Source organism: Pyricularia oryzae, chromosome 5 (assembly GCF_000002495.2).
Source record: "Pyricularia oryzae 70-15 chromosome 5, whole genome shotgun sequence".
Taxonomy (NCBI): domain Eukaryota; kingdom Fungi; phylum Ascomycota; class Sordariomycetes; order Magnaporthales; family Pyriculariaceae; genus Pyricularia; species Pyricularia oryzae.
In genome coordinates, this window is record NC_017852.1 from 2,421,575 (window position 1) to 2,436,488 (window position 14,914).

A 14,914-nucleotide genomic window follows, 5' to 3' on the forward strand; every position below is an offset into this window, starting at 1 on the left:
CGTACACTGTACTGAACCACTATCAGCTCAGCAAATCATCAGCGCGGGAACCCGTAGCAGACGACAACATGTCGCAATGGAAATCATCCATCGTCACCTGCGATCCGCCTCTTGGATCAGCCACAGTACTGAATGAGAAGGACGCGACCTTCACGGTGGGAGTACCAGCTCTGGAATTGGAGCACGGTGGCGTCATCAATGGCGTCTGGATCTGGCACAACTACGGGGAGACGTGGAACGAGCTGCCGCTGCGGGAACACAAGACGCGCATCGTAGGCTCGGATCAGCAGGACCGCCGGTTTTTCCGGGGCGAACTGCCTCGCCTGCCGGACAAGTCTAATTTCAGGTTCACGCTGCGGCTTGAGACGGACACCAACCGGACCTTGTGGATCAAGGACCTCCAGGGTATCGATGACGGAGAGGTGTTCTTCCAGTCTGCCGGATTTCCAAGCCGAGATGTCGGTCACTACCTGGAGGGAATCAACGAGTCGGGGTTTACGGCGTCTGTCGTTGGGCAAAAGGACAAGATCGACGACTGCATGGTTTGGAATCTCGCGGCGTCCATCCCGCCAGCCCAGGGGCCAGAGTCTGGACGGGCCAGCAGGAGATTGGGCAAGCCCGACTGCGCGCGCTGGTTTGCGACGGTACGGCACAATCTGAACTGGTTCGGTCCCAGGCAGGGGACAGATTTCATGCAGCTGGACAAGGAAGCAGTGCTCGTGTCGTTCCTGAGGAGGGATGGCTTGCACGTCGTCCTGCTTCCGGTCGGCGGCCTCGATAGCTCCCTTACGACACTGATTACAGATCACGAGGGTGCCTTGGCTGCCGTGTCGAGGAACGAAGATGAATCCGACGGCCAGGCCCGCTTGCTCGTGTCGGTCGCGACAGGGTTTGAGCAGGCGCTGAGTAGCGTCATGGCAGAGGCCAAGCGGATGGCTTCCTCCAAGCTCCACAACGGGAACGGGCACCAGAACGGGCACCAGAACGGGCACCAGAACGGCCATTCGCAAAATGGAGGTCCCAAACACTCTTTGACCCAGGCTAGAGCGCAAATCGACGACTGGAACGATGGATTTGCATACTGCACGTGGAACAGCCTTGGCCAAGATCTCAGCCACGACAAGATTCTAGGCGCCCTGACTAGGCTCTCGGAGAGTGGAATCAACATAGCAAACTTGATCATCGATGACAACTGGCAGTCCCTTGATGGCGACGGGTCAGATGCTTCTCGTCGGCGCTGGGAACGGTTTGAGGCAAACCAGCAAGGTTTCCCACAGGGTCTCAAAGGGCTGGTATCAGAGATCCGAAAGCAAAACCCCCAGATTCGCAACATTGCCGTCTGGCATGGCATATTTGGCTACTGGGGCGGCATGTCACCCAGCGGTCCGATGGCGAGCAAATACAAAATGCGCAAGATACAGCTGCGCGACGAGGCAGAAGTTCAACCGAAAGATTTCGACTTTTACACGGTTGACGGCGAGGACGTCCACAAAATGTACGACGACTTTTACGCCTTCCTCGCCGACTGCGGCGTCAGCGCGGCAAAAGTCGACACGCAGGGCTTCCTCGACTACCCGGCACACGCAAACGACCGGAAGAATCTCATCCGGCCCTACCAAGACGCCTGGACCGCAGCGGCCAGCAAGCACTTTGGCGGCCGTGCCATTGCCTGCATGGCCCAAACCCCCCAGTCAATCTTGCACTCGCTCCTGCAGCAGGGGCGCAGCGAGGGTCCCATGCTCATGGCGCGCAACTCGGACGACTTTTTCCCCGACGAGGTCGGGTCGCACACGTGGCACGTGTTTTGCAACGCCCACAATGCGCTCCTGATGCGGCACCTCGGCGTCCTGTTGGACTGGGACATGTTCCAGACCACGACGCCCAAGTACGCCGCGCTGCACGCCGTGGCCAGGTCCATGTCCGGCGGTCCGATATACATCACGGACGCGCCGGGCGAGCACGACGTGGAGCTCATCAAGCAGATGACGGCGCAGACGGCGGATGGGAGGACCATTGCCCTCCGGGCCGACGAGCCCGGCAGGACCTTGTGGCCGTACGGAGGACACGGCGAGCAGAGGCTGCTCCGGGTGCGGAGTGGCCACCAAGGCGTGGGCATGCTTGGCGTTTTCAACGTGTGCAATCGGGGCAGCCTGCTGGGCGAGCAGGTCCGGCTCGATGACATTTTCGATGGTGAAAAGGCCGGCGAGGGCAGTTTTGTCATTTCCCGGTTCAGCACGGGCGAAATGATAGCACCGGCCAGCCGAGAGACGGTGATTGAAGTCGGGCTGGAGGAGGGTGGCTTTGAGATTTTCACGGCTTACCCCATCACGAAGCTCGGTGGCCTCGCCGTTGCGACCCTGGGACTCGTCGGGAAGATGGCCACAGCTGCGGCGGTGTCGCACGTGAGCTACTCCAAGCACCATGAGGGGTTCATACCGGTCGGTGTTGAAGTGTCTGTATCCCTGAAGGCTCTGGGAACTTTGGGTATGTTTTTTTTCTTCCTTTTTCCTTTTTTTGACCTCCTCTTGCCGCTGTTGTGTCTTTTTGCTTTTCTCCCCTTTCGAGTGCTAACAGTGCCGTCTCGACTCAGGTATATTTGCACAGTCTTGTGATGCAGAAGATTCAAGAAAGGTCGGAGTAAAGACCATTGTCGCCATGGACAAAGCCGTGTCCAACCCGCAAAGGTTTTCTTCCACGGGCAGTCAAGGCGAGATAAGGCTGGATTTGGAGTCTCTCTCGATTGACCTGGGATTAGATTCGTGCTATCGAGACGAATCCACCGTCGACCTGACCATTGTGCTGCAGTTTGAAGAAGACATTGAAGACTCGGACGGCTTCTTGGCGGAAAGCGACAGCCCAGAGGCAGCAGTTGCGTGGTGGTGGCGTTGCACCATCCTGTAGGGCGGGTAGGGATGGGTGAGCATATGCATCTGATTTTGGTTTTGTTGTTTGTGATAAAAAGGGGGACGGATAGAGCTTTGTAATCCGTGTAATGGTTAATAATTCTGTACGATGTTGATATTTGGAGGGCTGCAGTACGTATCAGTTGCAAAAAGTCTAGTCACGAGTTCATTGGAATAATTAAAGCAACGGCATTTTCGTGGACAAGGGAACATGCAGCTTCTCAGTTCTTTAGGGGCACGGACACGGATTGATAGTCTTTCTTGCCTTTCTTGGCTAATCTCAAAGGCGCTCGGGCTTTGGTCTTGCTCTAATTCGAGAAGCTGATGGTGGTAGCCCTGGTAGTCGGTGCATCTCTTCTCTCACAACACAGTCGAGTAATATCAAGCATAACAGTCACTGTATCTGGCAAGCATCCAAGGTCTAAACCGATTGTGGGGGTGAGAATATTGCCAATTCCCCATCCAAAAAATACCCGAGGCCTATCTATGTGCACCTCTTGAAGGCCCTGAACCGGTAAAACCCCTTTTTCCTTTTTCCTCCTTTTTCTTTCTCTTTTTTTTCTTTTTTTTCTCTATGAGCTGTTGCGGCCTGTCTCAAGTACTGACACACATCCACTCGCTGTCCGAAGCCATTACTACCAAGACTTGACCATGATTTAAATGCTCCAGATTCGACAACAATGCTTCCTCTTCGCCCGTTGCTCCCAAAAAGAACGACCGTTGAATCTCACCAGGCCGGCACTCCAAGGGAGGACATTGTGCAACCAAAGTAGCTCACCGCAGACGCAATGTCGGCAATGGTCTTGGCCATCCTCTCGTGGTCCTCGTCGAACTCGAGGCTGGGTCCTTCAATCTCTGCGATTAGCTGGCGCAGGTCCGGATCGGCCCTCACCGTCTCCTCAAGCTTGGAGATTTCTTCGCCGCGGCCGACGTACCAGGCGCTGAGAAAGTCCTGACGAAGGTCGTCGAAGCAGGCCAGCTCCGTCACCAGTTCGGCCTTGGCCGCCTCCAGCTCCCTGGTGCCCTTGAGGTCCTCGTGGTCCTCCTCGTAGACGTCCCAGTCTCCGTCGTCTAGCTCCCTCAGGTAGCTGTTCAGAGCGACGTTGATGTCGGACAGTCCCATGTAGAGGCGCATCCCCCTTTGGCAGACCTCGGCCACATGTTGTTCATACCCACTCATCGTGTATGGCGTGATGTTTTGAGAAGGTCGTAGTTTTATGGAGGGTTTTTGTTTTTCGGTTTTGTTGTTTCTATTGTCAGATGGAAGCTGGAAAAAAGGAGAGATCAAATGTTCAGAGCAAGCTGGCCAGCCGAAATTTTATATGATTTGGGCCAAGGAGAGGGGACCTACTTTGGCAGCCGGCATATTCACACACCTCGATGACATGTATGGAGAGTAGAGCTACGTCTGTCTGTTGGTCAGTGTTAGTCCAAAAAGACTGTACAAATTAACCAACCGACAAGGGGCAGCATCGCCAGTCACTTGCATGATATATCGTGTTATGCCCTCATGTCTCTAGAGGTCTGCGGATGAGGAGTAGCTAGGCTTCGGTGTGACTTGGGCACTTTACAGTTTAAGAGTAATACTAGACATGTTACATGTTAATCACTTTTTTGTGGCAAGCTTTGGAGGGCTGAACAGAGATGAGAGTGAAGGTTGGTAATGGATTTAATTTTTTTGCCTTCCAAAATGCCAGCCTAGGTTTCTGTAGGTCTATTCCTTGGAGTATTGTCGATCTGGGCGCAAGCCGTTGTTGTTGTGGTTGGGTGATGTACGGCCCGTCTCGAGCCCGGTGAGCGAATGGTTATCGTAAGTGATACATCAATGACGCACCATGCCATCCGCATCCTTGGGCAGTTGCTTTTCCTTCAACTCCCTCAGCTCATCGCGAACAGCCTTCAGCTCGGCCTCAAGACCACGTATCTTGGCTGGGAAGTCAAGGAGGTTAATTTCATTAAGCTTGCCCTCGATTCTGTTCAGCCGAGTGTTATGAAAATCTCTAGAGCAGAAGGCTGAACTCAGTGATGCCTCAAAATGGGCCGCCTGGGAAGCCATGGTGCCCATCTCAGCAGCATGGTCGTGCTTGAGTTGGGAAACCTCGGTGCGCACCAAGGTCTGGACCTCGGCGTGGATCTCTTTCTTGAGGTTCACCAGCTCATCGGGGCTGATCTGGGAGGCGACGACTTGGTCTCTGTTGCCTTCTTTGTTGCCGTTATTGTTAAAGGTCAGGCGCTTGGATATCTCGTTGAGATTAATGGACAACACCACGACATCCTTGATCGCCTCATGGAGGGATTTGTCAGACTCGGAAAGATTGGCTGCGAGCTCCTCGTTCTTGGCAATGGCCTCTCTGAGATCCTGCGCAGGCGAAGTGAGAGGGATAGGGCACCTCGGGCCACGCTTCAAAAGGAAAAGTGCTGGCTTGCTGATTCATTGCTGATGAGGTGATTTCTGCAAGGTAATGCTGGGTTTGATGGATGACTTCTGGATGTTGTGTTGGCCTTGACGGAGATCTGAAAAAGAAAGCTGAGATCCTGAGAGCAAATTGAACGACAAAAGATTTATTATGCGCGTGTTGGTCTGGGCAAACAAACGCGGCCTAGGGCGTCGTGACCTTGGGAGTAGAGCCGCGTTTGCTTGCTGGTCAGTGCTTTTCAACGACTGTCGGTATCAGCTGTCCAACGGAAACTGCAGTGGTTCTATACTCCTGTAAGCAAGTGTCCCGCGTTTGTCCACATGTGTACCTCTCTGCAGCCATCCTTTACGGGAGTTCTACCTACCTGCAACAGGCAGCTACTTTACCTGATAAGATAAATATCCGAGGTATCGAAGCACTTTCTAGGTGTACTGGATTTCGCACCGGTCCTTGTGCTTGCGTTTAGGCATTCCAATTCCCTTCCCGTGTCTCTTCATCAAATAGTCACCTCTCCGCTCTATCACTCAGTACTACAAGCAAGAGCAACGACTCGCATAAATCGGCAGCAGTACACATAAGGAAGCGATAAACTAAGGGATACATCACGATGGATAGCACCATCAAGCCGCCTGATCAAGCTAGCCAGCTCTATGCCCCACCAGCAAAGAATGGCATCGCCACACCAGCTACCAAGCTGAACCAGTACCTAATAGAGAATCTCCAAGAAGCCAGAGAGCTTTTTGAGCTGAGAAGAGAAGTAGGTCATGTTCCCAAAGTCCCAGCAATCCCTACAGATTCGCTTCATCTTCCAGCTTACTGAACAAACCTACGCATGAAAAAAAAGTGTTGGGGCAGCGAAAAGGCAGACAGATATCTCAAGAAGAAGCGAAAGTACGCCGACAATGCCAATGAGAAGGCTCAACTGGGATTCTTTAAGCTCATGAGAAGCCTGGGGCACCAGATGAATAGGGCTACTTTTGCCTTGAAGATCAAAAAAAGAACAAAGGCCCCAGCCGTCCTGGATCTCTGCATCGCACCCGGCGGCTTCGCAGCAGCGGCACTTCGGATCAACCCACAAGCCAGCGTCTGTGGCTTCAGTCTGCCCGAGGAATCAGGCGGTCACAAGCTTCATCTGCTTTCTCAGGACAAAAGTCTGACGTCGCGTGTCAACGTCGAGTTTAGAGACATCACCATGATGGCCGCCGAAATGGGTTGCGATCCCGATGACATCCCAGCCGAACACCCCGAGGCGGCCGAGTTCTCCTTCGACCGCCCCTTTGCGGATCAAAAGTTCAGCCTCGCGATCTGTGACGGCCAAGTCTTGCGGACTCATGACAGGTGTGCCTACCGAGGGCGCCATGAACCAGCCCGCCTCACTGCATCCCAGTTCGTCATGGCTCTCCGGCGGGTTCGAACCAACGGCACAATTGTTGCTCTCACGCATCAAGTAGACAGCTTGCACACTTTTTGCAAGCTACACTCCTTGGCTTCCTTTTCCGAGCTGAAGCTCTTCAAGCCCGTCGAGGAATTCGGCAAGCAACCGTCCTTTTATATCGTCGCCACCAACGTAAAGCCTTGCTCTGAAGGGGCCAAACAAGCAATCGAAGAGTGCATGAGGGCTTGGAAGTCTGCAACTTTCGATTTCGACAAAGAGAATAACAAGGAGATCTATGGGGCGGTATCGTTGGAGCAATTCGACAAGATGCTTGACGAGTTCGGTCCTGCATACCTCGAATTGGCTCGGCCGATTCTAGCCATTGAGGCTGCTGCCCTGCGCAGGGCACCTTGGATGAGAAGACAACAGCAACTTCAATGAAAACAACCGATTTCAGATCCACCGAACGTCTGAAGAAAAAAGCATGCCAAGACATGCTAACACGAGACTCAGAACTGTAGGACCCTTGATGCAGATTCCAAGCTTGGTGACGGAAGAATAGTGGGACGAGGCGGACAGCAGGTGACATAGGTCCAGGGGATAGCAATAAGGGGGAATTCCGGATTCAGGGCTATTAAGAAGCATGGAAAAAAAGAAAAGAAAAAAAGGCTGACTGTCTTGTCCCACAATTCCTGTCGCAGCTGAAGACAAGTGTACAAATAGCGGCCCCGAGTTACCAATTAGGGACAACATAGAGCCGAGAAATCAAGTATGTAGTCAACGCAGTGTAAACGTATACCCCTGCGTATTTTTCGTACTGATCAAAGTCGTTCCCCCGAAACAAGTGCTCCCCCAAAAACATATCCGTACCTTTATTACACTTTGAGATGCCACGCGGGCTCCAAAGAGCCCGGTTTCCAAGGTACGGTAAGCTCATTTTCATCCTATAGAGTGGGTTGCAATCTCAAGGATCCTTCCGCTTTTCGTCACCGCGTGGGAGTATATGGGGATAGGTGTACTATGTAAGCCCGCCAATGCTGACTGCATGCAGCGCAATTCTTGGCAGGCGCGCCCCCTGTTTTGCCTGCGTATACTGCTGAATTTCGACGGCGATAGGCCTTATTGACGCCTCGAAATGGGTGTATTCCGGATATTAAATGACATCAATATGCTTAATTGGGTGTGTTTGTTTTTACACTTGCCACTTCGATGTCAGTCGGCAATGCTATAGTAGAGTAGTGTAAGTTGATCTGCCCATTGTGTTAGTGGAATAAACGCGAGTCAAGCAGAAGCCTGTATTGTTGGTATATCGTCAACCACTGCAACAGGGGTATATAATTCTGGCTGCTCAAAAACGGGTATATAAGTGAGAACCAGTCCTCGATGTTGTCGTTTCCAGAATAGAAGGCGTACATACTCTCTCGTCGAGGACAGAGTATCCAGGCCGTACATTCGCTATGAAGACCTCCATCGCTTGCAATATAGCCCTCTTGGGCCTTGCTCATGCTTACCCAGGCCCGGGGCACGTGGCCTCCAAGGTGCAAAGACGACAAGATGCACCATATGGCACATTCCCTGCGGAAGATGACCCCTTTCGTTTTATTCCTTGCACCAGCGAGACGGTCCCGCCGAGACTGGCAGACCGGGATGCTACTCAGACCTGGCAAAAGCTCTTCAACCCAGACCCCAGCCACTGGAGCTGGGGTAGCCGTAGGAGCGGCGTTAATGGGACTTCAGATGACCCTTTCAGGGGTAGAGGAATCTGTAAGTTATTTTTTTTGTTATTATTTTTAACAATATTTTCTGATTCAGCTCCCATTCATTCATCCATCACACGATGCTTACCGTGACGGCCTCTGGTAGACCTTTGTGGCTATCTCGACGTCCCATTCGACTACAAGAACGAGTCCGAAAGTCGCATCTTCCGCTTGGCTGTGAGCAAATACCAAGCATCCGGGCTGGCTCCTGCCGGTTCCGACTCATCGACGGCTGGCAAGAAGAGCGAGCGGACTCTTGTGATCAACCCAGGCGGTCCCGGCGGAAGCGGAGTGCAATATGTGGCGTTGGCGGCAGAGGAGCTCTCGGAAAGGATGAGCGGAGGTGACATCGATGTCCTGAGCTGGGACCCCCGCGGAGTCAACGCAACCCAGCCTGCTGCCAATTGCTACTCCCACCCTGCCTATGCCGATCGTTGGCAGTGGGCATCATCGCTGTGGCCAGAGATCGAGTCTGGTACCGCATCCGACACTCAGTTTGCATACTCGGATGCCATGGCCAATGCGACCATGCAAGCATGCGCGGCTAGGCTCGGAGATCTGGGTCGTTTTGTGACGACGGCCCTCGTGGCACGGGACCTGGATGAAATCAGAAAGGCCCTGGACGAGCCCGAACTGACGGCCTACATGCTATCCTACGGCACCGAGCTGGGTCAGACATACTCCAACATGTTCCCGGATAACGTCGGCCGCATGATCTTGGACGGTCCCACCTTCACGCTGGAGTGGCGCCTGACGACAAGCTTTGTCGTGCCCGCCTTGGACGACGTGATGGACGCGTGGAGGGAGGGCTTCTTGGGAGAATGCGTACAGGCTGGACCGCTCCTATGCCCGCTTGCCAGGCCGTCGATCGGTGATGGAGGAAACGGGACCGTCACCGTGACAAATCTGGACCGCCGTATGCGCCAATTGGTGGCGTCGCTGGCCGAGAATCCCCTGCCAGCCTTCTCGAGCGCGACCGGGGCAAGCCTGGTCACCTTCACCAACATGGCATATCTGTTGATCAACGGCATGTATCTCCCGAGTGCCTGGCCCCTGCTAGCCCATTTGCTCTGGGAGCTCGAGCAGGGCGGTACCAGCGACCTGGCGAATCTCGTGGCCTTCCGCTACAATCCGCAGTCTCCTCCCATGAACCCCGCCATCCCCGACACCACGGAGCTCACATACCTGGTCATGTGCGGCGACTCTTACGACGACGACCGGAACTCGATCGAGTGGTGGCAGCGACTACGGGCAAACATGACCGAGACCTCGTGGTTCGCCGGCGACCTGAGGAGCCAGCAGATCCTCTACTGCCGCCACCACAGGGCCAACTTTGGGCCGCCCGTGGAGCTTTACAGGGGCGACCTGACCGAGGAGCTCAAGAACCCGATCCTCATGGTCGCCCAGACGCACGACCCGGCCACGCCCCTGTCCAACGGCCGCAAGGTGCTCGGGGCGATGGGCAGGGACAACCTGAGGCTCGTCGTGCACCACGGCTACGGCCATGGGACGCACGCAGACGTGAGCAGCTGCACAGAGGACCTGATGAAGGCCTACATCTCGGATGGAGAGATTCCCGACGAAACCGAGACCAACTGCTATGCCGACAGAAAACCCTTCGACCTCCCGGTCCCAGCGGGAACGACCGGCGGCGGCAACAGCACGATAATTTCGTTGCGCTCATTGTCCGAGTCTAGGGAGCAGACCACCAGTGACAAGGCTGATGATGTAATCAAGGTATTTGGGGACTTGAGACGGAATATTTGGCTGTGATGGGATATGGCGGTATGTCTACAATGCACAGCTACGTAGTAACTGAAGCACATTGAAAACTGGATGAACTTTTTGGTCCGTCAGATTTGGCTACCTTGCCCAACTTGCTTGGGCTCGAACCTAATTTAGTTAGCTCAGGTACGTGTGTGGCGCACTATCAGCACCTTAAACAGGGTCTTTTAGATGTAATTGTTCAGAGGATTTACCGTATGCATGCAACAATATTCATGACTCTCCACCACCTAATAGAGCAAGCACCTTTCGGTGTTGATCGTTACCAAACAAACGTGTACTACAAAATCCTACAGCACCTTCGGTAAGGCACCTTAGATGAGATGATTGGGAAGTCGTGGAATCATCGTGCCTACCGGACTGGTGTGTAACAATTCAAGTGGCAGACCCATGACGTGGATTAAGTCTTGGCACCCCCGCAAGCAACGGCATTCGCCTTCCCGCCAAGAACGCCCAGGACGAACAAGCGGGAATGCATTGTGACAAGCCGTTTGACGCTTTGATCCGAATGGACGCCGTTGCTTCAATGGCGCGCTGAAACAAATTTCTCTTTGGGCGGCTTTTTTTGTCGACAGGCATTCGATCACCGTCGCCTGCATCTACCTTTTGCGTCCTGTCCTCTGATCCTCTTCCCTCTTTTGATACCAAAACCTTTAGACGGGCTTCAAAACGAAGCCATTCCTAAAAAAAAACACATCTAAAAAGTCCAAGTCTTTCGTATCAATTCTGCCAATCTCAGCTACAACAGCAGGGTATCCCGCGAAAATGACGACCAGGATAGTCGCGGTGGCTGCACTGGGCCTGCTCTGTCACGCTAATGCGGTCAGCGCCCAGGACAACTCGGGCGCCTGTGCCAAAATTCTAGAACCAGCAAATGGAAGGCCTGTATTCGGGGGCGGTTGGGTCGGACAAGTCGCCGCTAACAAACTCAACTCTCCTCGCGGTATCATTCTGGACAACAACGGAAACCTCTTGGTCGTGGAAAAAAGTCGCGGAATTCGGAGGATAACCTGGAAAGACGATGGCGGTGTGTGCGTCAACGTGGACAAGTCGGAATCTTTGGTGCAGATGAGCGAGGTTGGTGATCCGTTTATACATGCGTCTGGAATGCGAGTAGCATCGGGTCCCCATGCATTTGTCGTACTAATCTCGCAATCTCTTGCAGTTGAACCATGGCATCGAGCTTTCCGAGGACGGCAAGACGCTGTATGCTTCAACTGCCGATGTCGTGTACTCCTGGAACTACGATGCCGCCGCAGGAACCGTCAGTGACAGGAAGACGCTGGTTCAGAACATGACCAACTCGGGCCACACAAGTCGCACCTTGATGCTTTCGCGGAAGCAAAAGGGCATGCTTCTTGTTTCCCGCGGCTCGGCCGAGAATATGGACATGAAGACTCGGAACGTAGCGTCTGGGATCTCACAGATCCGTGCGTTTGACCTCAACAACATGCCCGATGGTCGACCTTTCAACCATGCGTCCGAGGGCAAGCTGATCGGCTGGGGTCTGCGAAACTCGGTCGGCATTGCAGAGCACCCGGTTACTGGCGGCATCTACAGTGTTGAGAACTCGGCAGACGATGTCGAGAGGATGGGCCGCGACATCCACCGCGACAACCCTGGAGAGGAAATGAATTTCCACGGTCCACTGAACGACAGCTCTTTGCATGGCCGCAATTATGGCTACCCTGATTGCTTCGCTTTGTGGGACACCAATATCCCTGACCGCGGTAGCATGACTACTGGGAGCCAGTTCGCCCTCGGTAACATCCAAGGGGTCAACGATGAGAAGTGCGCCAAGGACTACCAAGCCCCGAGGCTAACCTTTGAGGTTTGTGGCCCTAGATACCCGGGCCTCATGCTCTGAAATATTTCCACAGGCTCAGATGGTTGACATAATCCTATGCAGGCCCACACTGCGCCACTCGATATGAAGTTCTCGAAAGATGGCAGCGAGGCTTACGTTAGCTTTCATGGAAGCTGTAAGAAGATTGCACATTGACGTAGCTTGCGGATCTGCAAGTTGCTGAACATAGTCAAACTGACTTATTTTTCCAATGTGATAGGGAATCGCGATGATCCTATTGGATACCGCCTCTCGCGCATCCAGTTCGAAAACGGCGAGCCCAAGGAGCGCCCTGATAGCCGTAGTCCAACGTCAGACATCATGTCCAATCCCGATCTTTCCGCCTGCCCACGAGACCGCTGCTTTAGGCCCGTCGGCTTGGCCGTTGATTCTCAAGGCCGAATCTTTATGAGTTCAGACAGCACCGGAGAAATCTTTGTTTTGCGACAGGCCGACAAGTCCACCAGCGGCACCGGAAACGGTGGAAACAACGCTGGTGGCGGTAACGGCAGCGCCGCCCGTAAGTAAACAGCAACTCGCATGTGGGCCGCTTGTTTTGCTGTTCACGGACAATACTGCCTCCAAATGACGAAGACAACAGTAGTCTCTCATGGTCGCAGTCTGGTTCATGAACACGCAATACGAGAGCCACCCTAGCCCCGTGACTTGAAAGCCCTAAAGTACTTCTTTCCACAGACATTTTAACTAACATCGGGGTCTTTGGGGGGAAATGTAGCTTATCTTGGTAGCTCCAGTCTACTTGGAAGTCTCCTGCTTATGCTGTACTATTGCTACACCGGACTAGTGCGCTAGTTTAGAAAGCTTGGCAGCAAGGCACCGCGGAGATGTGATATTTTCTTAGAGGGTCCCACAGAACCAGACAGACAGTCAAGAATTGACGAGAATTTGCTATTCAGTCTTGCGAATAGCCTTTGCGTGATCCGTGACACATGTACTGACTAGTCTTGCGCAACTTGTCTGTGTTGTTATGGCCACGTTGGCTAGCCTGTCATGAATGATTCAAGGCGCATGCCATACCGAATAAGAATGTGGCCAGGGGTTGACCAAGACAGAGTCAGCAACGTTCAGAGCCGGATCATGGCGCGACACCACAGCGCCAGTCATGATTGGCTGATGCACACGGTAGGTAGCTACATGCGCACAAGGGGGAAACGTGGGTATGCGGCTCAACCGCCATTAATTAGCATTAGAAGATATTAACCAGTACAATATGATGTTCGAACAACGAGTCCCCAGTCTCATATGATCGCCGCCGTCTCGCCCCAACCAGCTCGTGCCAGCCAGAAAATCGCATTGAGAGGCGTGGTCAAGAGACCCAAGACGCCGCCGAGAACACCCTTGAAGATCTCGGGTCCCCACGTCGGCTCGAAAACAGGATCGTTCCCGTACCGGGTCGAGCCCAGGGACAGCAGAGCGCCGATCGACGGCGGCCATAGGATCAGGACGCTGGGCACGGCCAGCAGGAGGGCTCTGAGGGCCTGCGCGACGACGAACGCGATGAATCCCTTGGGTCCGTTGCCTGTGCAGTGAGCAGCGGCCCTATCGTCGTCGAGGAGGAACAGCCAGCGTAGAAGGCGAGACTCGGGCCGGGGCAGGGCCTGGAGCCTGAGGGGCTCGACCTTGTTGCCGCGGAGGTCACCCTTTAGGATGGCGCTTTCGATGAACCACGTGACTAGACACTGGATGATGATGGTGACGGCCGTGTCGCCCGCCAGGGTGTTGGGGAACTGCCAGACCCTGATCGGGGAGGTGTCGGGGTCTTGGTTGGCGTACATGGCTGAAAAAGGAGCTTGTCAGTTCAAGTCTGCAGTGGGGCGTTGATTGATAACGGTGGTGTTACCATAAGCAATTCCAAAGTTGATGCCTCCTGATATCAGCATGGCGCCGATCCCGTGCATGCCCAGGATGTAAAAGATCTGGTGGGCAGTCAACCTCCGCGCGGGCTGGACGTGGTCGTACGTCTTTTCGCCTGATCCTGCTGAATCTTCGGGCAGAACGGGCTGGCTTTCGACGTCCTGCGGGACGACGACGGTCGCCTCTGTGTCGTGAGACGGCCGAGCTGCTTCGGCAGCCACTGATCGGAGCCGGTCCATGCGGGTGGATTTGCTTGCTTGCCTGATTTGTAAACCTGAATACGCCCAGGGTTTGCGCGCTGAATATTACAGAGACAGCTGGGAACTTGGCCACGCGAGGTCTGTTGTAGAAATAAACTATAAATTTGAAAGAAGTCGAGTAACGCTTGTTTCACAGTGATGGGAATACGAATTTCTAGAAGGAAAACAAAACAATTTGTTTTTGTTTGATTCTCCCTTCTCGCAAAGAAGAAAAGTGCAGCCCAGCTTGCTGTTCGCCCAGAAACAAATGACTTGACCCTGGACGGAAGCACCGGGATTCTCAACAGGGTTCAAAATCATGTCGGCCCAAAAAGTTGTCAAGTGCCACTCTGGACCAGACCTTTCCTCGGCGCGGTCGGCAACTCACCTTTAGCGCCATGGTCTTAGCAGCATGCCATGCAATGGTGCGATGAAACTCCATTTTTTGTGCGAAAAAAAAGACCATGCCCCAAGGTGACAGGAATCTCGGATGGGGTGAGGACCCCTTTCCAATCTCAAGAATCTCGGGTATGCGAAATTCGCAGTGGGGTTGGGTTGCGCTACAAAAGCCCGGGCTGTTTGGGGGTCCGACCAAGTGTTAGTGTTGCCAAGGCAGCACAAAAGCACCAGTCTTTGTTTCCGGGGTTTAAAGTGATTGCATTGCATCTGTGCTTTTCCAGCCCTAACCCTGGGCCTAGCTCTTTGGTCTCTGCTTGC

The 14,914-nt window shown here is 53.7% G+C and overlaps 7 protein-coding genes across 7 annotated transcripts; 4 read left to right on the forward strand and 3 right to left on the reverse strand.

Annotated features, from left to right (window-relative positions):
• Positions 1 to 68: 68 nt before the first annotated feature.
• On the forward strand, positions 69 to 3,193 carry MGG_11554 (seed imbibition protein; the record flags this gene model as incomplete). Its single annotated transcript, XM_003718415.1, has 2 exons — positions 69 to 2,484; positions 2,591 to 3,193. The coding sequence occupies 2 exons, from the start codon at positions 69 to 71 to the stop codon at positions 2,899 to 2,901; spliced, it is 2,727 nt and encodes a 908-aa protein (XP_003718463.1). The 3' UTR covers positions 2,902 to 3,193.
• Positions 3,194 to 3,630: 437 nt separating this feature from the next.
• Positions 3,631 to 4,142, reverse strand: MGG_00581 (uncharacterized protein; the record flags this gene model as incomplete). The annotated part of the gene is made up of 1 exon (XM_003718416.1): positions 3,631 to 4,142. The coding sequence occupies exon 1, from the start codon at positions 4,081 to 4,083 to the stop codon at positions 3,631 to 3,633; it is 453 nt and encodes a 150-aa protein (XP_003718464.1). The 5' UTR covers positions 4,084 to 4,142.
• Positions 4,143 to 4,444: 302 nt separating this feature from the next.
• On the reverse strand, positions 4,445 to 5,662 carry MGG_00580 (uncharacterized protein; the record flags this gene model as incomplete). Its single annotated transcript, XM_003718417.1, has 3 exons — positions 4,445 to 4,468; positions 4,738 to 5,329; positions 5,649 to 5,662. The coding sequence occupies 3 exons, from the start codon at positions 5,660 to 5,662 to the stop codon at positions 4,445 to 4,447; spliced, it is 630 nt and encodes a 209-aa protein (XP_003718465.1).
• Positions 5,663 to 5,927: 265 nt separating this feature from the next.
• MGG_00579 (uncharacterized protein) lies at positions 5,928 to 7,136 on the forward strand (the record flags this gene model as incomplete). The annotated part of the gene is made up of 2 exons (XM_003718418.1): positions 5,928 to 6,077; positions 6,165 to 7,136. The coding sequence occupies 2 exons, from the start codon at positions 5,928 to 5,930 to the stop codon at positions 7,134 to 7,136; spliced, it is 1,122 nt and encodes a 373-aa protein (XP_003718466.1).
• Positions 7,137 to 8,111: 975 nt separating this feature from the next.
• On the forward strand, positions 8,112 to 10,225 carry MGG_00578 (uncharacterized protein; the record flags this gene model as incomplete). Its single annotated transcript, XM_003718419.1, has 2 exons — positions 8,112 to 8,459; positions 8,559 to 10,225. The coding sequence occupies exons 1-2, from the start codon at positions 8,153 to 8,155 to the stop codon at positions 10,223 to 10,225; spliced, it is 1,974 nt and encodes a 657-aa protein (XP_003718467.1). The 5' UTR covers positions 8,112 to 8,152.
• Positions 10,226 to 10,574: 349 nt separating this feature from the next.
• MGG_00577 (uncharacterized protein) lies at positions 10,575 to 13,000 on the forward strand. Its single transcript, XM_003718420.1, has 5 exons — positions 10,575 to 11,314; positions 11,403 to 12,068; positions 12,147 to 12,219; positions 12,304 to 12,603; positions 12,820 to 13,000. Exons 1-5 carry the CDS (start codon positions 11,003 to 11,005, stop codon positions 12,894 to 12,896), a joined length of 1,428 nt encoding a protein of 475 aa, XP_003718468.1. The 5' UTR covers positions 10,575 to 11,002; the 3' UTR covers positions 12,897 to 13,000.
• Positions 13,001 to 13,324: 324 nt separating this feature from the next.
• On the reverse strand, positions 13,325 to 14,639 carry MGG_00576 (uncharacterized protein; the record flags this gene model as incomplete). Its single annotated transcript, XM_003718421.1, has 3 exons — positions 13,325 to 13,881; positions 14,064 to 14,298; positions 14,586 to 14,639. 3 exons carry the CDS (start codon positions 14,637 to 14,639, stop codon positions 13,343 to 13,345), a joined length of 828 nt encoding a protein of 275 aa, XP_003718469.1. The 3' UTR covers positions 13,325 to 13,342.
• Positions 14,640 to 14,914: the final 275 nt, after the last annotated feature.